The following is a 27,946-nucleotide window of genomic DNA, read 5'->3' as shown; positions in this document are numbered from 1 at the left end:
CAGGAAACACAGGGATAAATACACTGGCACAGAGAGACAGGAAACACAGGGATAAATACACTGGTACAGAGAGACAGGAAACACAGGGATAAATACACTGGTACAGAGAGACAGGAAACACAGGGATAAATACACTGGTACAGAGAGACAGGAAACACAGGGATAAATACACTGGTACAGAGAGACAGGAAACACAGGGATAAATACACTGGCACAGAGAGACAGGAAACACAGGGATAAATACACTGGTACAGAGAGACAGGAAACACAGGGATAAATACACTGGCACAGAGAGACAGGAAACACAGGGATAAATACACTGGTACAGAGAGACAGGAAACACAGGGATAAATACACTGTTACAGAGAGACAGGAAACACAGGGATAAATACACTGGTACAGAGAGACAGGAAACACAGGGATAAATACACTGGTACAGAGAGACAGGAAACACAGGGATAAATACACTGGTACAGAGAGACAGGAAACACAGGGATAAATACACTGGTACAGAGAGACAGGAAACACAGGGATAAATACACTGACACAGAGAGACAGGAAACACAGGGATAAATACACTGGTACAGAGAGACAGGAAACACAGGGATAAATACACTGGCACAGAGAGACAGGAAACAGAGGGATAAATACACTGGTACAGAGAGACAGGAAACACAGGGATAAATACACTGTCACAGAGAGACAGGAAACACAGGGATAAATACACTGTCACAGAGAGACAGGAAACACAGGGATAAATACACTGGCACAGAGAGACAGGAAACACAGGGATAAATACACTGGCACAGAGAGACAGGAAACACAGGGATAAATACACTGGCACAGAGAGACAGGAAACACAGGGATAAATACACTGTCACAGAGAGACAGGAAACACAGGGATAAATACACTGGGACAGAGAGACAGGAAACACAGAGATAAATACACTGGTACAGAGAGACAGGAAACACAGGGATAAATACACTGGCACAGAGAGACAGGAAACACAGGGATAAATACACTGGCACAGAGAGACAGGAAACACAGGGATAAATACACTGGTACAGAGAGACAGGAAACACAGGGATAAATACACTGGTACAGAGAGACAGGAAACACAGGGATAAATACACTGTCACAGAGAGACAGGAAACACAGGGATAAATACACTGTCACAGGGAGACAGGAAACACAGGGATAAATACACTGGCACAGAGAGACAGGAAACACAGGGATAAATACACTGGCACAGAGAGACAGGAAACACAGGGATAAATACACTGGCACAGAGAGACAGGAAACACAGGGATAAATACACTGTCACAGAGAGACAGGAAACACAGGGATAAATACACTGGGACAGAGAGACAGGAAACACAGAGATAAATACACTGGTACAGAGAGACAGGAAACACAGGGATAAATACACTGGGACAGAGAGACAGGAAACACAGGGATAAATACACTGGTACAGAGAGACAGGAAACACAGGGATAAATACACTGGCACAGAGAGACAGGAAACATAGGGATAAATACACTGGCACAGAGAGACAGGAAACACAGGGATAAATACACTGGCACAGAGAGACAGGAAACACAGGGATAAATACACTGGGGGAAATCAGCGACACCTGGATGGGGTGGAGACAATCACAAGGACAGGTGAAACAGATCAGAGCGTGACACCTCCTGCTCTTTCTCCTGTTGTAGTTGTCTCACCACAGTCCAGAGTGCAGATATGTCTCTCTCCTCCTCCAGCTCTCCGGGTCTGGTTATGGGGGTGTTGTTGTGCTGGACTGTTGTCTGGGTCTGTGCTGACTGGAGTGTAAACACCTGCTTTTCCAGCTCCACCTGCCCTACCTCCAGCTGGGTGAATTTATCCTTCATTTCAATAAGGGACGAGTACTCTGTGCTGGGAGGTTGACTGTCCACTGGGGGTTGTTCATCTGTGGGGTTATATAATGAAGACGTCTGGTCTGACCTGCTCGGGGTGGGGGTATCTTTATCAAGGGAGAGCTTCTCCTGCTGGGCTAATTCTTTAATTTGGTGAAAGTCCAGCTGAAACTGTTTGGGGTTACCCTGTACCATTACTGTTCCGGACTTATAGAGGTTTATATTAGCTGACTCAGAGTCCTCGTTGTCTAGTGTCCTGAGTTTCCACCCCTCGGTAACACCCCCCCCCCCTCTTAACAGAGGGGTAGTGTGTTAATATAGCACTGTGCCATGCCAGGGGATGGTTTGTGTGGAAGATAAGGTTGCTGATGTTCCCATTTTTGTAATAGTCAGCAAAAAGTGTCTCTTGATTTTCCATAAGGGGCTTCATTTTGTGATCTTTTCTTGCCTTATCATTCTTTACATACACTGGGTACTGTATTTTAATGACCTCTGAACAGCGGGAGGGAGCTTCTAAGGCCTCTCCATTTGGTTGGAGTAGACTATGCGACTCTCCTGACGTTTTTGGGCTAAAGGGCTTTGACACCTCTCAGAACTAATCCAAGTTGTATCAAGGCAACCTTAATTTAGCATTCAGTTCTTATAATGTATTTTTCTTCTTGGCTTTTGGAAATAGAATATAGTTTCAGACTAAACATTACTCACTCAGTTCCAGGTTGGATGGCGTGTCAAGTGTCTCTGTTGTTTTCCAGAGCGTTTGCTGTGTAGCGTTGGAATAATAATCTTAAGTAGTTGTAAACCTTCCAGGTGATTCTGTAATTCCATCCAAAATCAGGCGGTAGGTTTTGAGTTTTGATTTGGAGTGAGGGTTATGTCGTAGAGTTTATCGAACTATAAATCTATATATTTTTTAAGAACATGCTGAAAAATGCAGGAGCTAATTTCCTCATGACCTCTCTCTCTCTGTCTCTCTCTCTCTGTCTCTCTCCTTGTCTCTCTCTCTGTCTCTCTCAGTGGGGAGAAGTGATGATGTGACACTAGCTGACATCCCCTCCTGATCCATCTCATAGTGTGTAGGAGTCAGGACAAAAGCCTGACTGCCAATTCACTTCTCTCAGCCCCCCATGTGTGTTATTGTATTGTCATTGTCGCTAAGTGCGTAGAGTGTAACTCCCTCTGTGCTTTTCCGTGTCCCTTCTGTACAGTTGATTAAAAGATATAAGTCTGAATTCAGAGGTTCTGTAGCTCCCAAACTGTCCTACCTAGTCCCATCCACCAATATACCAGGTGTGTCCCATCCACCAATATACCAGGTGTGTCCCATCCACCAATATACCAGGTGTGTCCCATCCACCAATATACCAGGTGTGTCCCATCCACCAATATACCAGGTGTGTCCCATCCACCAATATACCAGGTGTGTCCCATCCACCAATATACCAGGTGTGTCCCATCCACCAATATACCAGGTGTGTCCCATCAACCAATATACCAGGTGTGTCCCACCCACCAATATACCAGGTGTGTCTCATCCACCAATATACCAGGTGTGTCTCATCCACCAATATACCAGGTGTGTCCCACCCACCAATATACCAGGTGTGTCTCATCCACCAATATACCAGGTGTGTCCCATCCACCAATATACCAGGTGTGTCCCATCCACCAATATACCAGGTGTGTCCCACCCACCAATATACCAGGTGTGTCCCACCCACCAATATACCAGGTGTGTCCCATCCACCAATATACCAGGTGTGTCCCATCCACCAATATGCCAGGTGTGTCCCATCCACCAATATACCAGGTGTGAAAAAGGGAGGGACTCAGAGGGTATGATAATTTGGTATAGAGCAGACCTAACTCACTCTACTAAATTAATAAAAACTGGAACATTTTACAATTGGCTAGAATCCTCTGCATTATCATTAACAGCAGACTGTTACAGACTGTACTGAGTAAATATCAAATGGGCGTTTTACCAAGATACCATGCGACAGACTACGTATGCACCCTACACACTCTAATTCACATACAAACTTATCAAAACAACGGTCTGGTGAGTGAATAACATTAAAGGAAATGACAATGCAGGAGGGAAGCAGAATCTATCTGCTGCCATTGTGCCCCTTGATCAAGGCACTGAAGGGTAACTAATACTAGTCTCGATCATCTTTTCTCTACTCCTGCTGTTCCAGAGTGTCGTGTGATGAAGTCAGTGGTCTTTGGTAAAATGTCCGCCCCTGTGACCAGCCGTGGTTCTCCGCGCTCCATGGGCCTGTCAAGAGGCAGCAAGTCCCCCGCAGGCTCCGGTAAGACTGGAACACACACACACACACACACACACACACACATACACACACACACACACATACACACACACACACACACACACACACACACACACAACACACACACACACAACACACACACACACTCTGTTTTGTTCATGTGATTCTAATTTGTTTTGTTATCAGTAAATGCTTCAAACAGGGGCAGTCCAGATGGAAATTCACTGAACTACCTGAACCTAGCTGAACCTAGCTGAACCTACCTGAACTACCTGAACTACCTGAACCTAGCTGAACCTAGCTGAACCTAGCTGAACTACCTGAACCTAGCTGAACCTACCTGAACCTACCTGAACCTAGCTGAACCTACCTGAACCTACCTGAACCTAGCTGAACCTAGCTGAACCTAGCTGAACCTAGCTGAACCTACCTGAACCTACCTGAACCTACCTGAACCTAGCTGAACCTACCTGAACCTAGCTGAACCTAGCTGAACTACCTGAACCTAGCTGAACTACCTGAACCTAGCTGAACCTACCTGAACCTAGCTGAACCTAGCTGAACCTAGCTGAACCTAGCTGAACCTAGCTGAACCTACTGAACCTAGCTGAACTACCTGAACCTAGCTGAACCTAGCTGAACCTAGCTGAACCTAGCTGAACCTAGCTGAACTAGCTGAACCTAGCTGAACCTAGCTGAACCTAGCTGAACTACCTGAACCTAGCTGAACCTAGCTGAACTACCTGAACCTAGCTGAACCTAGCTGAGCCTACCTGAACCTAGCTGACCTACCTGAACCTAGCTGAACTACCTGAACCTACCTGAACCTAGCTGAACTACCTGAACCTACCTGAACCTAGCTGAACTATCTGAACCTACCTGAACCTACCTGAAACTAGCTGAACTACCTGAGCCTACCTGAACCTAGCTGAACCTAGCTGAACTACCTGAACCTAGCTGAACTAGCTGAACCTACCTGAACTACCTGAACCTAGCTGACCCTTAACATGTACCTGAACCTAGCTGAATCTAGCTGAACCTACCTGAACCTAGCTGAACCTACCTGAACCTACCTGAACCACCTGAACTACCCGAACCTAGCTGAACCTAGCTGAACTACCAACCTAGCTGAACCTACCTGAATCTAGCTGAACGTACCTGAACCTAGCTGAACCTAGCTGAATCTAGCTTAACCTAGCTGAACTACCTGAACCTAGCTGAATCTACCTGAACCTACCTGAACCTAGCTGAACCTAGCTGAACTACCTGAACCTAGCTAAACCTAGCTAAACTACCTGAACCTAGCTGAACTACCTGAACCTAGCTGAACCTAGCTGAACCTAGCTGAACCTAACTGAATCTAGCTGAACCTAGCTGAACTACCTGAACCTAGCTGAACCTAGCTGAACCTACCTGAATCTAGCTGAACCTAGTTGAACTACCTGAACCTAGCTGAACCTAGCTGAACTACCTGAACCTAGCTGAACCACCTGAACTACCTGAACCTAGCTGAACCTAGCTGAACTACCTGAACTACCTGAACCTAGCTGAACCTAGCTGAACTACCTGAACCTAGCTGAACCTTAACATGTTCTCCTCAGTGGACAAAGAGCCTTAGTTCATGTGTCTTAGTGTGGATGAGTGAGAATTAAAGATGAACTATGCAGAAATCACTCTTCCATTTCCTGGTTGCTAAAACTAAAATAGTCTCAGTTTATGTGACTAAATAATGTGGTATAGTGTAGTAGAGTAGTAGAGTAGTAGAGTAGTAGGGTAGTAGAGTAGTAGAGTAGTAGGGTAGTAGAGTAGTAGGGTAGTAGAGTAGTAGGGTAGTACAGTAGTAGAGTAGTAGATTAGTAGAATTGTAGAGTAGTAGGGTAGTAGAGTAGAAGAGTAGTAGGGTAGTATGGTAGTGGGGTAATAGAGTAGTAGGGTAGTAGGGTAATAGAGTAGTAGAGTAGTAGGGTAATAGAGCAGTAGGGTAATAGAGTAGTAGTGTAGTAGAGTAGCAGTGGAGTAGAGTAGTAGAGTAGTAGAGTAATAGAGTAGTAGTGTAATAGAGTAGTAGGGTAATATGGTAGTATGGTAATAGAGTAGTAGGGTAATAGAGTAGTAGGGTAGTAGGGTAGTAGTGTAGTAGTGTAGTAGGGTAATAGAGTAGTATGGTAGTAGTGTAGTAGGGTAATAGAGTAGTATGGGAGTAGGGTAGTAGTGTAGTAGGTTAGTAGGTTAATAGAGTAAAAGAGGAGTAGTGTAGTAGTGTAGTAGGTTAGTAGGGTAATAGAGTAGTTGGGTAGTAGTGTAGTAGGTTAGTAGGGTAATAGAGTAGTAGTGTAGTAGTGTAGTAGTGTAGTAGGTTAGTAGGTTAATAGAGTAATCGAGTAGTAGTGTAGCAGTGTAGTAGGTTAGTAGGGTAATAGAGTAATAGGGTAGTAGTGTAGTAGGTTAGTAGGTTAGTAGTGTAGTATGATAGTAGTGTAGTAGTGTATTAGGTTAGTAGTGTAGTATGGTAGTAGTGTAGTAGGTTAGTAGTGTAATATGGTAGTAGGTTAGTAGGGTAGTATGGTAGTAGTGTAGTAGTGTGGTAGGTTAGTAGTGTAGTATGGTAGTAGTGTGGTAGGTTAGTAGTGTAGCATGGTAGTAGTGTAGTAGGGTAGTAGAGTAGTGTGTTAATATAGTAGTAGTGTAGTAGGGTAGTAGGGTAGTAGTGTAGTAGTGTAGTAGTGTAGTAGGGTAGTAGGTTAATAGAGTAGTATGGTAGTAGTGTAGTAGGGTAGTAGGGTAGTAGGTTAATATAGTAGTAGGGTAGTAGTGTAGTAGTGTAGTAGTGTAGTAGGGTAATAGATTAGTAGTGTAGTAGAGTAGTAGGGTAGTAGTGTAGTAGTGTAGTAGTGCAGTAGTGTAGTAGTGTAGTAGTGTAGTAGTGTAGTAGGGTAATAGATTAGTAGTGTAGTAGAGTAGTAGGGTAGTAGTGTAGTAGGGTAATAGAGTAGTAGTCTAGTAGAGTAGTAGTGTAGTAGAGTAGTAGTGTAGTATTGTAGTAGGGTAGTAGTCTAGTAGTGTAGTGGTGTAGTAGAGTAGTAGGGTAGTATTGTAGTAGTGTGGTTGGTTAGTAGTGTAGTATGGTAGTAGTGTAGTAGTGTAGTAGGGTAGTAGTGCAGTAGTGTAGTAGGGTAATAGATTAGTAGTGTAGTAGAGTAGTAGGGTAGTAGTGTAGTAGGGTAATAGAGTAGTAGTGTAGTAGTGTAGTAGTGTAGTAGAGTAGTATTGTAGTAGTGTAGTAGGGTAGTAGTGTAGTAGTGTAGTAGTGTACTGGTGTAGTAGTGTAGTAGGGTTGTAGTGTAGTAGAGTAGTATGGTAGTAGTGTCGTAGGGTAATAGGTTATTAGAGTAGTAGTGTAGTAGGGTAATAGGTTAATAGAGTAGTAGTGTAGTAGTGTAGTATGGTAGTAGTGTAGTGGTGTAGTAGTGTAGTAGGGTAATAGGTTAATAGAGTAGTAGTGTAGTAGTGTATTAGGTTAGTAGGGTAATAGAGTAGTAGGTTAGTAGTGTAGTAGGTTAGTAGTGTAGTAGGTTAGTAGGTTAATAGAGTAATCGAGTAGTAGTGTAACAGTGTATTAGGTTAGTAGGGTAATAGAGTAGTAGGGTAGTAGTGTAGTATGATAGTAGTGTAGTAGTGTATTAGGTTAGTAGTGTAGTAGTGTGGTAGGTTAGTAGTGTAGTATGGTAGTAGTGTAGTAGGATAGTAGGGTAGTAGAGTAGTGGGTTAATATAGTAGTAGTGTAGTAGGATAGTAGGGTAGTAGGGTAGTAGTGTAGTAGTGTAGTAGGGTAGTAGGTTAATAGAGTAGTATGGTAGTAGTGTAGTAGGGTAGTAGGGTAGTAGGTTAATAGAGTAGTATGGTAGTAGTGTAGTAGTGTAGTAGGGTAGTAGGGTAGTAGGTTAATAGTGTAGTAGTGTAGTAGTGTAGTAGTTTAGTAGTGCAGTAGGGTAGTAGTGTAGTAGGGTAGTGGTGTAGTAGGGTAGTAGTGTAGTAGAGTAGTAGTGTAGTAGTGTAGTAGGGTAGTAGTGTAGTAGTGCAGTAGTGTAGTAGTGTAGTAGTGTAGTAGGGTAATAGATTAGTAGTGTAGTAGAGTAGTAGTGTAGTAGTGTGGTGGTGTAGTAGAGTAGTAGGGTAGTATGGTAGTAGTGTAGTAGTGTGGTAGGTTAGTAGTGTAGTAGGGTAGTAGTGTAGTAGGGTAGTAGTGTAGTAGTGTAGTAGTGTAGTAGTGTAGTATTGTAGTAGGGTAGTAGTCTAGTAGTGTAGTAGTGTAGTAGTGTAGTAGTGTAGTAGGGTAGTAGTGTAGTGGTGTAGTAGGGTAATAGATTAGTAGTGTAGTAGAGTAGTAGGGTGGTAGTGTAGTAGGGTAGTAGTCTAGTAGTGTAGTAGGGTTCTAGTGTAGTAGAGTAGTATGGTAGTAGTGTAGTAGTGTAGTAGTGTCGTAGGGTAATAGGTTAATAGAGTAGTAGTGTAGTAGGGTAATAGGTTAATAGAGTAGTAGTGTAGTAGTGTAGTAGTGTAGTGGTGTAGTAGGGTAGTAGTGCAGTAGTGTAGTAGTGTAGTAGGGTAGTAGTGTAGTAGTGTAGTAGTGTAGTAGGGTAATAGGTTAATAGAGTAATAGAGTAGTAGTGTAGTAGTGTATTAGGTTAGTAGGGTAATAGAGTAGTAGGTTAGTAGTGTAGTAGGTTAGTAGTGTAGTATGATAGTAGTGTAGTAGTGTATTAGGTTAGTAGTGTAGTATGGTAGTAGTGTAGTAGTGTAGTAGGTTAGTAGTGTAGTATGGTAGTAGGTTAGTAGGGTAGTATGGTAGTAGTGTAGTAGTGTGGTAGGTTAGTAGTGTAGTATGGTAGTAGTGTAGTAGGATAGTAGGGTAGTAGAGTAGTGGGTTAATATAGTAGTAGTGTAGTAGGATAGTAGGGTAGTAGGGTAGTAGTGTAGTAGTGTAGTAGGGTAGTAGGTTAATAGAGTAGTATGGTAGTAGTGTAGTAGTGTAGTAGTGCAGTAGGGTAGTAGTGTAGTAGGGTAGTGGTGTAGTAGGGTAGTAGTGTAGTAGTGTAGTAGGGTAGTAGTGTAGTAGTGCAGTAGTGTAGTAGTGTAGTAGTGTAATAGATTAGTAGTGTAGTAGAGTAGTAGGGTAGTAGTGTAGTAGGGTAATAGAGTAGTAGTGTAGTAGAGTAGTAGTGTAGTAGTGTAGTAGGGTAGTAGGGTAGTAGTCTAGTGTAGTAGAGTAGTGGTGTAGTAGAGTAGTAGGGTTGTAGTGTAGTAGAGTAGTATGGTAGTAGTGTAGTAGTGTAGTAGTGTAGTAGTGTCGTAGGGTAATCGGTTAATAGAGTCGTATTGTAGTAGGGTAATAGGTTAATAGAGTAGTAGTGTAGTAGTGTAGTATGGTAGTAGTGTAGTAGTGTAGTAGTGTAGTAGTGTAGTAGGGTAATAGGTTAATAGAGTAGTAGTGTAGTAGTGTAGTAGTGTAGTGGTGTAGTAGGGTAGTAGTGCAGTAGTGTAGTAGTGTAGTAGGGTAGTAGTGTAGTAGTGTAGTTGTGTAGTAGTAGTGTAGTAGGGTAGTAGTGTAGTATTATAGTAGTGTAGTAGTGTAGTTGGGTAGTAGTGTAGTAGTGTAGTAGGGTAGTAGTGTAGTAGTGTCGTAGGGTAGTAGTGTTTGTAGGGTAGTAGTGTAGTAGTGTAGTAGGGTAGTAGGGTAATAGGTTAATAGAGTAGTAGTGTAGTAGGGTAGTAGTGTAGTAGTGTAATAGAGTAGTAGTGTAGTAGGGTAGTAGTGTAGTAGTGTATTAGGGTAGTAGTGTAGTAGTGTAGTAGGGTAGTAGTGTAGTAGTGTAGTAGGGTAATAGTGTAGTAGTGTAGTAGTGTAGTAGGATCATGATCATTTAATTTTGATTTGAGTGCTTCAATTTTCTTCTCACCCTTCAACAGATTCCTGACTATGCTGATAATACACATACATACAAATACATACACAGACAGACAGACAGACTGTCAGACAGACAGACAGACAGACAGACTGACACAGACAGACAGACAGACAGACTGACAGACTGCGAGAGAGACCAGACAGACTGCGAGAGAGACAGACACAGACAGACAGACAGACAGACAGACAGACAGACAGACAGACTGCGAGAGAGACTGCGAGACAACCAGACAGACAGACAGACTGTCAGACAGACACAGACAGACAGACAGACAGACTGACAGACAGAGAGACAGACACAGACAGACAGACAGACAGACAGACAGACAGACAGACAGACAGACAGACACAGACAGACAGACAGACAGACAGACAGACAGACAGACAGACAGACAGACAGACAGACAGAGAGACAGACAGACAGACAGACAGACAGACAGACAGACAGACAGACAGACAGACAGACAGACAGACAGACAGACAGACAGACAGACTGCGAGAGAGAGAGACAGACAGACAGACAGACAGACAGACAGACAGACAGACAGACAGACAGACAGACAGACAGACAGACAGACAGACAGACAGACAGACAGACAGACAGACAGACAGACAGACAGACAGACAGTAGTAGGGTAGTAGAGTAGTAGAGTAGTAGAGTAGTAGGTTCTGTGAGATGTTCTGATCATCTACATAGTTGAAGAGGTTGAAGGGAGCGATTCATCATCTGGAATACGATTGGCAGAAACCGTTTCCGAGGAGACAGCTGTTTGAGAGTCAGTGTGTGTGTAACAGAGCGAGTGGGAGAAAGAGACCTGGTTGCTGTGGAAACAAGGAGCAGACACAGCATGCGGTGGAAACAATAACAACGACCATATATGGAACTGACTTCCTGTTTAGCAGTTTGACGGAACACTGAGACAGAGGGTACTGCCTTCTGATTGGGTATCTACAGACATGTGTCAGACAGGTAGAATGGTAACAGATTCTAGGAACTGAGTTCCATTCTCAGGTTATATTTCAAGTCATGTTTTTCATTCTCAGGTACTATCTCTCTTTAGAACAATGTATATAATTCGCCTTAATTTAACCAGGTAGGTCAGTTGAGAACAAGTTCTCATTTACAAATGCGACCTGGCCAAGATAAAGCAAAGCAGTGCGACACAAACAACACAGAGTTACACATCGGATAAACAAATGTACAGTCAATAACAAAATAGAAAAAAATGTATATACACAGTGTGTGCAAATGTAGTAAGATTTAGGGAGGTAAGGCAATAAATAGGCCGTAGTGGTGAAATAATTACAATTTAGCAATTAAACACTGGAATGGTAGATGTGCAGAAGATGAATGTGCAAGTAGAGATACTGGGGTGCAAAAGGAGAAAAAAAAACAAAATAACAATATGGGGATGAAGCAGTTGGATGGGCTATTTACAGATGGGCTATGTACAGGTGCAATGATCAGTAAGCTGCTCTAACAGCTGATGCTTAAACTTAGTGAGGGAGATGTAAGTCTCCAGCTTCAGTGATTTTTGCAATTCGTTCCAGTCATTGGCAGCAGAGAACTGGAAGGAAAAGCGGCCAAAGCAGGTGTTGGCTTTGGGGATGACCAGTGAAATATACCGGCTGGAGCGCGTGCTAGGTGTTGCTATGGTGACCAGTGAGCTGACATAAGGTGGGGTTTTACCTAGCAAAGACTTATAGATGACCTGGAGCCAGTGGGTCTGGCGAGGAATATGTAGCGAGGGCCAGCCGACTAGAGCATACAGGTCGCAGTGGTGGGTGGTATAAGGTGCTTTAGTAACAAAACGGATGGCACTGTGATAAACTGCATCCGGTTTGCTGAGTAGAGTATTGGAAGCTATTTTGTAGATGACATCACCGAGGTCGAGGATCGGTAGGATAGTCAGTTTTACGAGGGTAAGTTTAGCAGCATGAGTGAAGGCGGCTTGTTGCGAAATAGATTTGTCTCTGTCTGCGTGGTGAATAGCCGAATCCACAAAATGACAAAACGATACCAATCGTGGCCAGATCGTCTCAAGTCAAAGTTGAGTCCCGGGTCTTCAAATCCAAGTCAAATTTCTAAGTTATTTTTATTTTCTATCAGGTAGGTTCTCAAGTCATGAAATTTGTGACTCGAGTCAGACACCTCTACATGAATGGTTGTGTTGTTGTGTTGTTCTGTTCTGAGCTGAGGATGTTGAACATTGACCCAAACTTATACTGAGAAACCAACTCTTTCATCCACACATTCTCTCCTCTCCTTTCTGCTCATTTTCTTCCCCTCTCACCTCTCTCTATTCCTCTCTCTATCCCTCTCTACGCCGCTGTCTCTGTCTCTGTCTCTGTCTCTCTCTCTATCCCTCTTCTCTCTCTCTTCTCTATTTAGTGCACTACTCTTTACTAGGAATAGGATGCCATTTGGGACTTAGCCATAGATGTTGTCCCTCCTGTAATCCTGTGCCCTACATTGGCCCTCATAGTGGGAGAGGAGAGGAGACCATGCTAAATATAAATCTGTTATGCCGCTTCACTGACTCACCAACCAACCGCTGGCAACAATATACTGTAACTGCATGTCTCTGTCGCCTTTCAAGATGTATCATGATGCCAGATGTATCATGGTGCCAGATTTATCATGGTGCCAGATGTATCATGTTAATGATGCCAGATGTATCATGGTGCCAGATGTATCATGTTAATATTGCCAGATTTATCATGGTGCCAGATGTATCATGTTGCCAGATGTATCATGTTAATAATGCCAGATGTATCATGGTGCCAGATGTATCATATTAATGATGCCAGATGTATAATATTAATAATGACAGATGTATCATGTTAATAATGCCAGATGTATCATGATGCCAGATGTATCATATTAATGATGCCAGATGTATCATATGAATGATGCCAGATGTGTCATATTAATGATGCCAGATGTGTCATATTAATGATGCCAGATGTATCATATTAATAATGACAGCTGTATCATATTAATAATGACAGATGTATCACATTAATGATGCCAGATGTATCATATTAATGATGCCAGATGTATCATATTAATAATGCCAGATGTATCATATTAATAATGACAGCTGTATCATATTAATAATGACAGATGTATCACATTAATAATGCCAGATGTATCATGATGCCAGATGTATCATATTAATAATGCCAGATGTATCATTTTAATGATGCCAGATGTATCGTGACTCCAGATGTATCATGATGCCAGATGTATCATGGCGCCAGATGTATCATGTTAATGATGCCAGATGTATCATGATGCCAGATGTATCATGATGCCAGATGTATCATGTTAATGATGCCAGATGTATCATGACACCAGATGTATCATGTTAATGATGCCAGATGTATCACATTAACAATGCCAGATGTATCATATTAATAATGTCAGATGTATCATATTTATAATGCCAGATATGTCATGATGCCAGATGTATCATGATGCCAGATGTATCATGGTAATAATGCTCGCTCTCAACAACTCACTCTCTCTCTTGAGGTTGCTCCTCCGTCTCGCGCTCAATTCAATTCAAAGGGCTTTATTGCTATGGGAAACACAGCCCCCACCCCTCCCCACACTGTAAAACACTGGCACTGGTGCTGTCATAGTTACGTAAGCAGCCCTCCCACCTATGAGCGCTTGGTAAAATGTGTAGTGTACTGCGTGCTCCGGCTCGCTATCCCATTCAAGGTTCCGCTCTCTCTCCTTTTGCTTCCTCTGTCTGTGTTCGGAGAAACACTGTGTTTTCATCATGCGTGAAGTCCAAGGTAGGGCGTCTCTATTTCTCTTTCTACTTCCAAGTTATCACTCCTCATTGTTTTTATTCATTAGAACTCTTATTATTAGGTGTTATTCATTTGCAATTATTTCTCTATTTTCTTTCTCTCTGCATTGAAAGTAAACATTTGACTGTTAGTCTACACCTGTTGTTTTACGAAGACAAATACAATTTGATTGGATATTTTAACTCACAATTAGGTCGAAATGATGCCGCGAAAGTTTTACAGCTTTCTTTTCTCGACGTTGTTCCCCAAGAGAGTTTCTTAACGCTGACGGACGGACTCGTAACGGAATGAGGCTTTTGGTTGTGTCTGTTATTTTCTCAGTTAAATATGCTCTTTAGAAGGTGATAATAATATAAAGGAAGTGGATATTCGCGTGGTTGGTTGAGAGAAAGACAGAATGAGCTCCAGTGGTTTTGTAATGGTGATGCTGGATTTGCTCTGGGTTATTTACATTTACATTAAATATACAATAGCAACGTTCTGGATTAAATAAAGACTGTTAGTGTTGATATTTATACAGTGAACCATTAATGAACTAGGTTTTTGTGTAGTCTATGGATGTTTATCAAGATATAATTCCCCCAAGACAAGGACAGGCGATATCGCACTCTGTGTCTCTGAGTGAGACCTTTTCCCCAGTAAGGTCTTCTTCTACTTCGTGTAACTGAACTAGTTGCATGGCCCCAGGAGATGGGCTTGGTTTATGGGCAGTTGGGGGAGAGGTGGGAGATTTGGGAGGTGGGCTGCGTATAGTGGTAGTTGGGGGAGACTGACATGACTGTAGAATTTACTGTAGTGTTTTTACAGACATGAATGTAGTATTTACTATAGTATTTACTGTAGTGTTTACTGTAGTGTTTACTGTAGTGTTTTTACAGACGTAGCTGTAGTATTTACTATAGTATTTACTGTAGTGTTTACTGTAGTGTTTACTGTAGTATTTACTGTAGTGTTTTTACAGACATTTCTAGTTTTTACTGTAGTGTTTACTGTAGTATTTACTGTAGTGTTTTTACAGACGTGTCTAGTGTTTACTGTAGTGTTTACTGTAGTGTTTACTGTAGTGTTTTTACAGACGTGTCTAGTGTTTACTGTAGTGTTTACTGTAGTGTTTTTACAGATGTGTCTAGTATTTACTATAGTATTTACTGTAAAGTAGGTAAGAAACATTCTAATCAGTACATGATCAAGGGATACTACAGTGTGTTGTATAGTATTCTACAGTATACTACAGTGTGTTGTATAGTTGTTAGAATTATTATGAATAAATGAATAAACAATATCCCCATTTTAAATAGAATTGTAACTAAGTAAACTTATACTCTGTTTTATTATATCTGATTAACAATATGAGTTCATAAGAAGGGATTGTGAGACACGGACAAGGAGTAATAAAAGTTAATGAACACCATTCCAACTAGGAAGAAACTAATGGGTTGTGGACTGTGAAAACAGATAAGGTCGTTAGCCTATGGTTGAACCGACGAAACTGAGCTCTGAGGTTTTTAGATAAGACAGTGAGTGCATTCCTAAGTTTTCTGTTAATTAGAACTGTCAGCTCAGTGGTGATCGATAATGTTGGGGGGGCAAAAGTTACCTGGGAGTGTGTTAGTAAGTTAGAATGAACTTTTCACCTCACTTTGTCCCGGTCGAGAGGAGGGGATTCTGTTAAAGCAATGAAATGACGCCATGGTCTGTATATAAACTGTTGCTCGTGGTTAAGTGGCAGCGCGCTCCGAGAATAAATTCTGTTACCTATTATTAAAAAGACTGGTCTCCGTCTATTTTATGCAAACAAGAATCTTACAAATTCTCATAAAATAGAGGGTTTTCAATTAATGAAAGCACATTGGCATAATTAAATTACAGTAACAATAGTATTCTACAGTATACTACAGTGTGTTGTATAGTATACTACAGTTTGTAGTATTTTTTATGTTGGGAGGTGGGAGTTTTGGAAGAGAAGGTTGGGTTTGAGGGAGAGAGAGGAGGACGGGGAGAGAGAGGAGGATGGGGGAGAGAGGAGGATGGGGGACAGAGACAGAGGAGGACGGGGACAGAGAGGGGGGACGGGGGACAGAGAGGAGGAATAGAGAGAGAGGAGGACGGGGGGAGAGGGAGAGAGAGAGAGGATGGGGGACAGAGGAGGACGGGGGAGAGACAGAGAGGAGGACGGGGGAGGGGGACAGAGAGAGGAGGAATAGAGAGAGAGGAGGACGGGGAGGACGGGGGAGAGGGAGAGAGAGGAGGATGGGGGGGGACAGAGGAGGACGGGGGACAGAGAGGGGAGGACGGGGGACAGAGAGGAGGAATAGAGAGAGAGGAGGAGGACGGGGGGAGAGGGAGAGAGAGGGAGGATGGGGGGGGGACAGAGGAGGACGGGGGACAGAGGAGGAGGACGGGGGACAGAGAGGAGGAATAGAGAGAGAGGAGGACGGGGGAGAGGGAGAGAGAGAGAGGAGGGACAGAGAGGAGGAGGGGGGGGAGAGGGGAGAGAGGAGGAATAGAGAGAGAGGAGGAACAGAGAGAGAGGAGGACGGGGGAGAGAGGGACCCTTCACAGAGAAAGAGAGAGTGAGCGGTATTCATTTGATCCTAGTTTCTCCCTCAGGTCCGTGTTGTCTTGAGTTCATTCTGAGTTTGGCTTCAATTTACTATTCTTCTGCTGCTTCAAACTCACATTAAGAGTCATTCTGATTCCCACGTGAAAAAAGCCTTTTGAGTGACTAAAACATCCCCCATAATATTTTTCCACGATAAAAAATGATCAACATTTGAGGGGAAAAAAAGGAAGGAAGTGTGTTGGGAGCCAGTAGGCTTAGTTGGCTGGGACTCTGTGAGCCCTGTTGCAGTGAGATTATCTCAAACAAATTTGCAGAGACGTAAAGCAACTGAAATAACATTGAAATTGCGACTTCCATTCCTTTCAACACATAACATCATGGTTTCACAAATTATTTGTATGATCCAACTGTTTGGTCGATATAGAATAAATGCTGTATAATTTCTCTAGCGAGCCTAATTGGAATTGTTAACAATGTTTATCAAGCTAGTTCCTCTTTATTTTATTTAACTAGACAAGTCAGTTAAGAACAAATTCTTATTTTCAATGACAGCCTAGGAACAGTGGGTTAACTGTCTTGTTCAGGGGCAGAACAACAGATTTGTACCTTGTCAGCTCGGGGTTTGAACTTGCAACCTTCCGGTTATTAGTCCAATGCTCTAACCACTAGGCTACCCTGCCGCCTCTACACTCTAACCACTAGGCTACCCTGCCGCCTCTACACTCTAACCACTAGACTACCTGCCGCCTCTACACTCTAACCACTAGGCTACCTGCCGCCTCTACACTCTAACCACTAGGCTACCCTGCCGCCCCAGATACTGAAATGGTTGTTCCAGGTTAGATGATTGAGCTAGTCTCAGTATTATATTTTCTCTACCCTGGCAGTCATTTTGAATGCAGGTGGTTAACAATTCCTCTTGTTGGATATTGTAATTCTAGCTAGATTGCAAACACATCACTTCACAAGCCAGCAAAAATTTGACTCCCAGGCCAGGTGTGGCCTGTAAACCAGGAGTTTCCTAACACCACTGTGGTCCTCCAATAAAAACCTTATAATATTTATATTATCATAAATAATACCATTTCAAATGTTAATAAGGCTGGTGGAACTGTTCATTGAGGGTTCTAGGTAGACCCATTTACAGGGGATTCTATGAAGAACCCTTCATTGAGGGTTCCAGGTAGAACCCTCTGCACCAAAAATGGTTCCTCTATGGGGACAAACCGAAGAACCCTGTATAGTTCTACTGACCAACCCTGTATGGTTCTACTGACCAACCCTGTATGGTTCTACTGACCAACCCTGTATGGTTCTACTGACCAACCCCGTATGGTTCTACTGACCAACCCTGTATAGTTCTACTGACCAACCCTGTATGGTTCTACTGACCAACCCTGTATGGTTCTACTGACCAACCCTGTATGGTTCTACTGACCAACCCTGTATAGTTCTACTGACCAACCCTGTATGGTTCTACTGACCAACTCTGTATGGTTCTACTGACCAACCCTGTATGGTTCTACTGACCAACCCTGTATGGTTCTACTGACCAACCCTGTATGGTTCTACTGACAAACCCTGTATGGTTCTACTGACCAACCCTGTATGGTTCTACTGACCAACCCTGTATGGTTCTACTGACCAACCCTGTATGGTTCTACTGACCAACCCTGTATGGTTCTACTGACCAACCCTGTATGGTTCTACTGACCAACCCTGTATGGTTCTACTGACCAACCCTGTATGGTTATACTGACCAACCCTGTATGGTTCTACTGACCAACCCTGTATGGTTCTACTGACCAACCCTGTATGGTTCTACTGACCAACCCTGTATGGTTATATTTAGCACCTTTTTTTCTAAGTGTGTACATGCATTGAAAAACATGGGTTTATATTTGACTGAATGAAGAATCAGCATTGTGGATTTCTATTCCTCCTCTTCCTCTTCTCCTCCTCTCTTTCTCGTCCACCCACCTCCCCTCTTCCTCTTCTCATTTCTATGGACGTGGAGGGGGATTGTGTTATTTGTTCCGAGGAATATTACAGTGGTCCTGGGCCCCCAGGGGTGCACGTTTTGGTTTTTGCCCCAGAACTAAACAGCTGATTCAAATAACCAACAAGTCAAGCCTTTGATTATTTGAACCAGCTGTGTAGTGCTAGGGTAAAAACAAAACTGGGTTCTAGGTAATACTGCTGTTGTTCTGAGACCGACGGTAATATAACTGGGTTCTAGGTAATACTGCTGTTGTTCTGAGACCGACGGTAATATAACTGGGTTCTAGGTAATACTGCTGTTGTTCTGAGACCGACGGTAATATAACTGGGTTCTAGGTAATACTGCTGTTGTTCTGAGACCGACGGTAATATAACTGGGTTCTAGGTAATACTGCTGTTGTTCTGAGACCGACGGTAATATAACTGGGTTCTAGGTAATACTGCTGTTGTTCTGAGACAGTAATATAACACGGTTCTAGGTAATACTGCTGTTGTTCTGAGACCGACGGTAATATAACTGGGTTCTAGGTAATACTGCTGTTGTTCTGAGACAGTAATATAACAGGGTTCTAGGTAATACTGCTGTTGTTCTGAGACCGACGGTAATATAACTGGGTTCTAGGTAATACTGCTGTTGTTCTGAGACAGTAATATAACAGGGTTCTAGGTAATACTGCTGTTGTTCTGAGACAGTAATATAACAGGGTTCTAGGTAATACTGCTGTTGTTCTGAGACCGACGGTAATATAACTGGGTTCTAGGTAATACTGCTGTTGTTCTGAGACCGACGGTAATATAACTGGGTTCTAGGTAATACTGCTGTTGTTCTGAGACAGTAATATAACAGGGTTCTAGGTAATACTGCTGTTGTTCTGAGACAGTAATATAACAGGGTTCTAGGTAATACTGCTGTTGTTCTGAGACAGTAATATAACAGGGTTCTAGGTAATACTGCTGTTGTTCTGAGACAGTAATATAACAGGGTTCTAGGTAATACTGCTGTTGTTCTGAGACAGTAATATAACAGGGTTCTAGGTAATACTGCTGTTGTTCTGAGACCGACGGTAATATAACTGGGTTCTAGGTAATACTGCTGTTGTTCTGAGACAGTAATATAACAGGGTTCTAGGTAATACTGCTGTTGTTCTGAGACAGTAATATAACAGGGTTCTAGGTAATACTGCTGTTGTTCTGAGACAGTAATATAACAGGGTTCTAGGTAATACTGCTGTTGTTCTGAGACAGTAATATAACAGGGTTCTAGGTAATACTGCTGTTGTTCTGAGACAGTAATATAACAGGGTTCTAGGTAATACTGCTGTTGTTCTGAGACCGACGGTAATATAACTGGGTTCTAGGTAATACTGCTGTTGTTCTGAGACAGTAATATAACTGGGTTCTAGGTAATACTGCTGTTGTTCTGAGACCGACGGTAATATAACTGGGTTCTAGGTAATAGTGCTGTTGTTTTGAGAGACTTTATTCATTCACTGTGCCCTTCTCTCTCTCTCTCTCTCTCTCTCTCTCTCTCTCTCTCTCTCTCTCTCTCTCTCTCTCTCTCTCTCTCTCTCTCTCTCTCTCTCTCTCTCTCTCTCTCTCTTTGTCTCTCTCTCTAGTTAACGGGAATCCGACCAGTCATCTGTCCACTCCTTGCTCGGGGAAATCTCCCAGCCCCTCCCCTTCCAGCCCTGCTACAGACTTCAGACCTAGCAGGGTAAGACCACATACACAATCTGTCCTGCTACACCCTGTCCTGCTACACCCTGTCCTGCTACACCCTGTCCTGCTACAGACCTCAGACCAAACAGGGTAAGACCACAAACACAATCTGTCCTGCTATACCCTGTCCTGCTACACCCTGTCCTGCTACAGACCTCAGACCTAGCAGGGTAAGACCACATACACAATCTGTCCTGCTACACCCTGTCCTGCTACACCCTGTCCTGCTACAGACCTCAGACCTAGCAGGGTAAGACCACATACACACCCTGTCCTGCTACACCCTGTCCTGCTACAGACCTCAGACCTAGCAGGGTAAGACCACATACACACCCTGTCCTGCTACACCCTGTCCTGCTACACCCAGTCCTGCTACACCCTGTCCTGCTACACCCTGTCCTGCTACAGACCTCAGACCTAGCAGGGTAAGACCACATACTCAATCTTGTACAGCTAATCTTGGGGACACACAATTCAGTCCCATTCAAAATCCTATTTTCCCTAAACCCTAACCCTAAAACTAACCCTATCCCTTACTCGTAGCCTAACCCTAACCTTAACCTTAAACCTAACCCTGGCTCCTATCCCTAAACCTAACCCTAGCTCCTAACCCTAAACCTAACCCTAGCTCCTAACCCTAAACCTAACCCTAGCTCCTAACCCTAACCCTAACCCTAGCTCCTAACCCTAAACCTAACCCTAGCTCCTAACCCTAAACCTAACCCTAGCTCCTAACCCTAAACCTAACCCTAGCTCCTAACCCTAAACCTAACCCTAGCTCCTAACCCTAAACCTAACTCCTAACCCTAACCCTAGCTCCTAATCCTAACCCTAACCCTAACCCTAGCTCCTAACCCTAACCCTAAACCTAACCCTAAACCTAACCCTAACCCTAGCTCCTAACCCTAGCTCCTAACCCTAACCCTAAACCTAACCCTAGCTCCTAACCCTAAACCTAACCCTAGCTCCTAACCCTAAACCTAACCCTAGCTCCTAACCCTAACCCTAACCCTAGCTCCTAACCCTAACCCTGGCTCTAACCCTAACCCTAGCTCCTAACCCTAAACCTAACCCTAGTTCCTAACCCTAACCCTAACCCTAGCTCCTAACCCTAGCCCTAGCTCCTAACCCTAGCTCCTAACCCTAGCTCCTAACCCTAACCCTAAACCTAACCCTAGCTCCTAACCCTAAACCTAACCCTAGCTCCTAACCCTAAACCTAACCCTAGCTCCTAACCCTAAACCTAACCCTAGCTCCTAACCCTAACCCTAGCTCCTAACCCTAACCCTAGCTCCTAACCCTAGCTCCTAACCCTAGCCCTAGCTCCTAACCCTAGCTCCTAACCCTAAACCGACACACATACCCTTACGCTCTATAACACACTCCCTCTATGTTCCCAGGAGAAGAACAAGTCCCAGTCTACAACCTAGAGTCACAAACTTCAAATCCCACAATCCTTAGAGTCTGAGAAGGTTTCCGACCCTTGGCCTGTCACGCTGCTGCTTCGGGAATTCTGGAAATACTCGATCTCATGTTAAAATTCCAATGATGTAGTTCTGGAATCCTGTTGATATTTTTTTCCTTGAATTTTCCTTTCTGTGGTGATAATTAGTCCGTATTCTGGAGAATCTTCTGCCTTTTCTATTCTTGTAGTCATTGGTTGTGTCTCAAATTATATCCTAGTCACTACACAGTGCACTACTATTGTCCACTCATCACCTATAGATACACATTTAAAAATATATATATATATTGCTGTATATCCAGATAGTGGTGAATGTTAGTGCACTATGTAGGGAATAAGGGGTCATGTGATATGTAGCCATGGATACTGTGCAGGGTATGTTGACTGAAGCTGAAAGCTAGACACCAGGGCTGGAGGTAATAACAACTTAAAGGCAGTCAATTTAAAGGCAGTACACTTTTGAACTAAATAGCTTCTACTCCCTCAGTTCATTGAGAAGTAATTGAAAATATATGCACTTTTTAAAAAAATGTTAAATTGTCTTTAAAGTTTACTTCCTGAATTGACATGATTTGATTAGAATTGACCCCCAGCCCTGCTAGACTCTAATACTGTACTGGAAAATACTATAACAGGAGCATGCAACTCAAGTGGAAGATGTTTGAGTCCCAAAATAACCCCCTATTCCCTAGATGACCCACCTCCGAAAATAGCCCCTATTCCCTAGATGATGGAGTCCCAAAATAACTCCCTATTCCCTAGATGACTGAGACCCAAAATAGCCCCTATTCCCTAAATGACCCACCTCCCCAAATAGCCCCTATTCCCTAGATGACTGAGTCCCAAAATAACCCCCTATTCCCTAGATGACCCACCTCTGAAAATAGCCCCTATTCCCTAGATGACTGAGTCCCAAAATATCCCCCTATTCCCTAGATGACTGAGTCCCAAAATATCCCCCTATTCCCTAGATGACCCACCTCCCAAAATAACCCCTATTCCCTAGATGACTGAGTCCCAAAATATTCCCCTATTCCCTAGATGACTGAGTCCCAAAATAGCCCCCTATTCCCTAGATAACTGAGTCCAAAAATAACCCCCATTCCCTAGATGACTGAGTCCCAAAATAGCCCCCTATTCCCTAGATGACTGAGTCCCAAAATACCCCCTATTCCCTAGATAACTGAGTCCAAGATGACTGAGTCCAAAAATAACCCCCTATTCCCTAGATGACTGAGTCCCAAAATACCCCCGTTCCCTAGATAACTGAGTCCAAAAATAACCCCCATTCCCTAGATGATTGAGTCCCAAAATAGCCCCCTATTCCCTAGATGACTGAGTCCCAAAATAACCCCCTCAAAAGTAGTATTAAAATCTATACCGTCTAGCTCTGACCAAGACTGTGTGTGTGTGTGTGTGTGTGTGTGTGTGTGTGTGTGTGTGTGTGTGTGTGTGTGTGTGTGTGTGTGCAGAGATTGATTGATTTGGTCTGGTTTTATTCTCGTGCTCGTATTGATCCAGGCAGGATTAATTGATCGTGGAACCTGGCCCTCAGTCCTACTAAACAATGAGTTGATTATTGATTAGGATGACTGTCGTCTCGTCTCACCTGTCCTCTCCAGTAAAGTAACACTGTCAGTAACAGCGTATTATACAGTCAAAGGCCATCTGCTCTTTAAGGTTGCGCCAGGGTCTTCTTAACTGGGCTATGAGAACGGGGAAGTCCGTCTGTGAATGGGGGAGGACGAAGCACAGACGCCGGAGCATGTCTGCCACGCCAGAGCAGATTGCTTTGCTGCCACACCCACAACGGAAGGCAGTGTATACTGTAGCCTCTGTAACTCATAGCGTCACTCCAGCAGACTGACGGTCATATTGAGGTTTATTATTGAGTTGAACTATGTAGAGTTCAGTACGTTCCTGGGTAGGGACTAGAGTGTGTGCTGTATTTTAAGTAGGTCTCTCTCTCTCTCTGGTTTGATTTCCTGTGAATGCTGAGGGAGAGAACAGTACCCACACACACATTTACATTATAGTCATTTAGTAGTATACTGCCATGTCCACTGGTAGTACAGCTATCTCCCCTGCTGAAGAAAAACAACGAAAAACACAACGAAGGCTGGTCACCAGCCAAAACAAAATGACCAGGTGGTGACCGGCCTTCGTTGGGTTTTGGCTGGTGACCAGCTTTCGTTGTGGTTTAGCTGGTGACCGGCCTTCTTTGTGTTTTAGCTGGTGACCAGCCTTCGTTGTGTTTTGGCTGGTGACCGGCTTTCGTTGTGTTTTGGCTGGTGACCGGCCTTCTTTGTGTTTTGGCTGGTGACCAGCCTTCGTTGTGGTTTAGCTGGTGACCAGTTTTTGGCTGGTGACCGGCCTTTAGCTGTTGTGGTTTAGCTGGTGACCAGCCTTCGTTTAGCTGGTTTAGCTGGTGACCGGCCTTTGTTGTGTTTTAGCTGGTAACCGGCCTTGTTGTGGTTTAGCTGGTGACCAGCCTTCGTTGTGTTTTAGCTGGTAACCGGCCTTCGTTGTGGTTTAGCTGGTAACCGGCCTTCGTTGTGGTTTAGCTGGTGACCGGCCTTCGTTGTGGTTTAGCTGGTGACCAGCCTTCGTTGTGGTTTAGCTGGTGACCAGCCTTCGTTGTGGTTTAGCTGGTGACCGGCCTTCGTTGTGGTTTAGCTGGTGACCAGCCTTTGTTGTGTTTTCGTTGTGGTTTAGCTGGTGACCGGCCTTTGTTGTGGTTTAGCTGGTGACCAGCCTTCGTTGTGGTTTAGCTGGTGACCAGCCTTCGTTGTGGTTTAGCTGGTGACCAGCCTTCGTTGTGGTTTAGCTGGTGACCAGCATTCGTTGGGGTTTGGAGCTGGTGACCAGCATTCGTTGGGGTTTAGCTGGTGACCAGCCTTCGTTGTGGTTTAGCTGGTGAGTGTTTTGACACTGGACCAGCCTTCGTTGTGGTTTAGCTGGTGACCAGCCTTCATTGTGTTTTGGACACTGGAGACTCTGCTAAGTCACATTATGCTGGCTTGCAAAGTGAAGTGTAATTCCTATTGGAATCCAACCTGTGTGTCAGCCAGGGTTAGCAAGATTTAAGAAATGAGAATATCTGAAACCAATTACACAGGAACAACCATTTCAGTAGCAAAAGATTGGATTAGTTTCGAAAAAAATGTATGATATTTATCTTTGTTTAGCATAAGATTCATTCATTGATTAATACATGGACAATGAGTGCACGCATACGCATAGATATTGAAACAAACAATTCTACAAATCTAACTGTAATAGAGCAGGCTGGGAAATGTTAAATGATGGGCAGATCAGCTTGACCAGCATACGCAAAAAGAGAAGAAATAGTTGTTGAGGGGGATTGGTGGATTAAGCTTTTAATGGCTGCAGGGTTAGTTCACAAGGTGTAATGAATTCAAACCACAGGATAGTAGCTGATACACAGCCAATACAGTAGGTGGCGACATTGGCACATATATTTGCTAGCGGCCCACCATAATACAGAAGAAGAAGGAGGGGGAGAAAGAGGGTGAGGGCATATCAGGAAGGGTTTGTTATTGCTGTTGTGGTTGTGAAGAACCATCCTGTCCATCATGTTTTTCTTAAATGCCATGTAGTGTACCGTAATTTTTACGGTACATTACAGGCTACAGGTTGCAGTGAAAATACGGTAAACAACAAGTTACTGTATTTTGTTTTACAGCTGAATTAAGGTGTTATTGCTGTAAAAGGACAGTATGCTGCTGAATGTTGATTGCTTCAGATTTATGATTTAAACTCGCAACCTCTTGGTTGATAATGACCTGAATGTCCTGCTACGTCACCAGGTCTCTGGACATGATATATGATGAGATCGGCCACAGATTTAACGCCAGAAATACATTCCTGCACTTTTCTAAAAGTCGCCCAGAATCAAGTAAACAAATGGTTTTATTATCTGACAATGCCCATGTTAATATAGCAGCGACACTTGATGTGAAGTGTGCAAAATTTTGGGGGGATTTTAACTTGACAGCTTTTGGACAGAAGTTCATTAATGCAAATGTAATGGAAAATCAGATCAGACTCTTCATGAGAGCCCATGAGCTCATGTTACGCGACATTTCTATAGGATATGCAATTGCGGGAGAAAACTTAGTGATGGCCTCTACTAAAAATAGGAGGATAAACTTTCTATATGTGCTAGGCCTACTATATTTATTTCTCAACTTTCCTTATGTTAAGCACATTTCTTATATTTACAACAGGAGTATAGCCTACCTGGCTGGCCTGAAAATAAACCACGGGGAAAAGCGTCCTCCATGCCCATTTAAGTGCAGAGATGGCATGTATTTTTCCCCTGCCCCTGTTTAGAGACAGATGGGTGCATGATAATGGTCCATTCTACATCAAAATACATTTCACACATATATTATTTAGTTTTAGTTGATTTAGTTTATATTTATTTATGTAAAGACCAGATTACATCTTGTTGCTGTGAATTTTGCAATTAACTAATTGGCAACCAGCTGTCATCAAGTTATTGAAAAATTCCCACTGACTTAATAGCCAGTATCTGCTAGTAACTCACAGGCAACTAACTGTCAGTAACTTACTGGAAGCCTAACAGGCAACTAACTGCCAGTAACTTACTGGAAGCTTAATAGGAAACTAACTGCCAGTAACTTACTGGAAGCTTAACAGGCAACTAACTGTCAGTAACTTACTGGAAGCTTAACAGGAAACTAACTGCCAGTAACTTACTGGAAGCTTAACAGGCAACTAACTGCCAGTAACTTACTGGAAGCTTAACAGGCAACTAACTGTCAGTAACTTACTGGAAGCTTAACAGGCAACTAACTGTCAGTAACTTACTGGAAGCTTAACAGGCAACTAACTGCCAGTTCCTGCAACACCATCAGGTCAGTGAGCATGACAGCGATCAGCTATCATGTAACTACTAGTAACTACTTGCAGCAAACTGACCGACTGCATTAAGTTATTGAAAAATTCACAGTAACCTGTTAATAATGCACGATTGTAGAAATGGGAGTGGATAAATGAGCTGCTCAACCATCGACATAACGATAAAACACCTCAAATTGGTTCACAACACTTCCACTATCGGTTGGCACCAATACAAAATATTTTAGAACATGCCTCTGAATATGCTAATGTACACATTACCCCCTCATTTAAAACTGCAGTGAAAGTAATGTAAACAACATGTCATTTTACAACATTTAACACTTTAATTCCACTGTAACTCAGTAACTGGTAACTTACTGTCAAATTACAGGTACATTTTAACAGTTTGAGCCATAAGCACATCTGAATTAGCCTATCAATAGAACTGTAGAACCTGTCATTGGTTCTACATGGAACCCGAGGGTTCTTCATGAGAGGGTTCTACATGGAACTGAAATATGTTCCCCTACAGGGGAAAATCAAAGGGTTCTACATGGAACCAGAGGGTTCTTCATGAGAGGGTTCTACATGGAACCAGAGGGTTCTTCATGAGAGGGTTCTACATGGAACCAGGGGGTTCTTCATGAGAGGGTTATAAATGAGACTAAAAAGGGTTCCCCTACATGGACAAACAACAGAATGTCTATTATTTCAAAAATGTTCAATCTTTGTCATACCCACAGATCCATTGGCGTAGAAGGAAATTCAGGTCGCTGAGAACCGAGAGGTTGTGAGTTCAAAGTCCCAGCGAGGTTTACTCCCTCGCAAATAATCAGCATGTTGCTGGTCTGCAAAACCACGCCTGTCCTTATCATATTTCCCAGCATGCTCTAGTCCAGTTATATTTTTAGAAGATGTTGCAATATCTGTGTTTTTGCATTCATCAGCTAACTAATTCCTCAATGAACTAATTAATCAATTAATGTATCTTATGGTACACAAAGATAAATCACTGTTTCTACAATCTGTTAGTTGTACTTATCGCACCTGTTGCTGAAATGGTTTATCTAGTCTCGTTCATTCATGGTTCTAACCCGGCTGTCATTCTGACTGCAGATTGCACTAATTCACTCTGGCTAGATTTCCAATAGGAATTAAATGTAACTCTGCAAGCCCGCTTAATGAGACTTGATACTGGTTTTATTTTAGCTTATGCTGGTCACCAGTGTTCAAAACACAGTGAAGGCTGGTATGCCAGCTTGACCAGCTAGACCATGTTGGTCGGCCAGCTTGACCAGCTAGACCATGCTGGTCGGCCAGCTTGACCAGCT

The 27,946-nt window shown here is 43.1% G+C and overlaps 1 protein-coding gene across 8 annotated transcripts in view; it reads left to right on the top strand.

Moving 5' to 3' along the window:
- Positions 1-27,946, top strand: part of LOC112247942 (serine/threonine-protein kinase DCLK1-like) — a 149,203-nt gene that overhangs the window by 83,089 nt on the left and 38,168 nt on the right. For 6 of the 8 annotated variants that reach the window (XR_006080384.1, XR_006080385.1, XR_006080383.1 and 3 more), the window contains exons 4-5: positions 4,095-4,208; positions 20,158-20,255. Coding sequence is in view for 4 of the 8 variants with exons in the window: in XM_042309209.1 (XP_042165143.1) it covers positions 4,095-4,208; positions 20,158-20,255 (212 nt within the window). In the remaining 4 variants the exon portion in view is untranslated. Of the gene's footprint in view, positions 1-4,094; positions 4,209-13,840; positions 13,960-20,157; positions 20,256-21,660; positions 23,024-27,946 lie in introns of those variants that run through there. The other 2 variants (XM_042309212.1, XM_042309211.1) reach the window with 2 other exon arrangements.

The sequence above is a fragment of the Oncorhynchus tshawytscha genome, linkage group LG30 (assembly GCF_018296145.1).
Source record: "Oncorhynchus tshawytscha isolate Ot180627B linkage group LG30, Otsh_v2.0, whole genome shotgun sequence".
NCBI lineage: Eukaryota > Metazoa > Chordata > Actinopteri > Salmoniformes > Salmonidae > Oncorhynchus > Oncorhynchus tshawytscha.
Note: the sequence above shows the minus strand (reverse complement) of the source record. Positions and strands in the feature narration are given on the sequence as shown.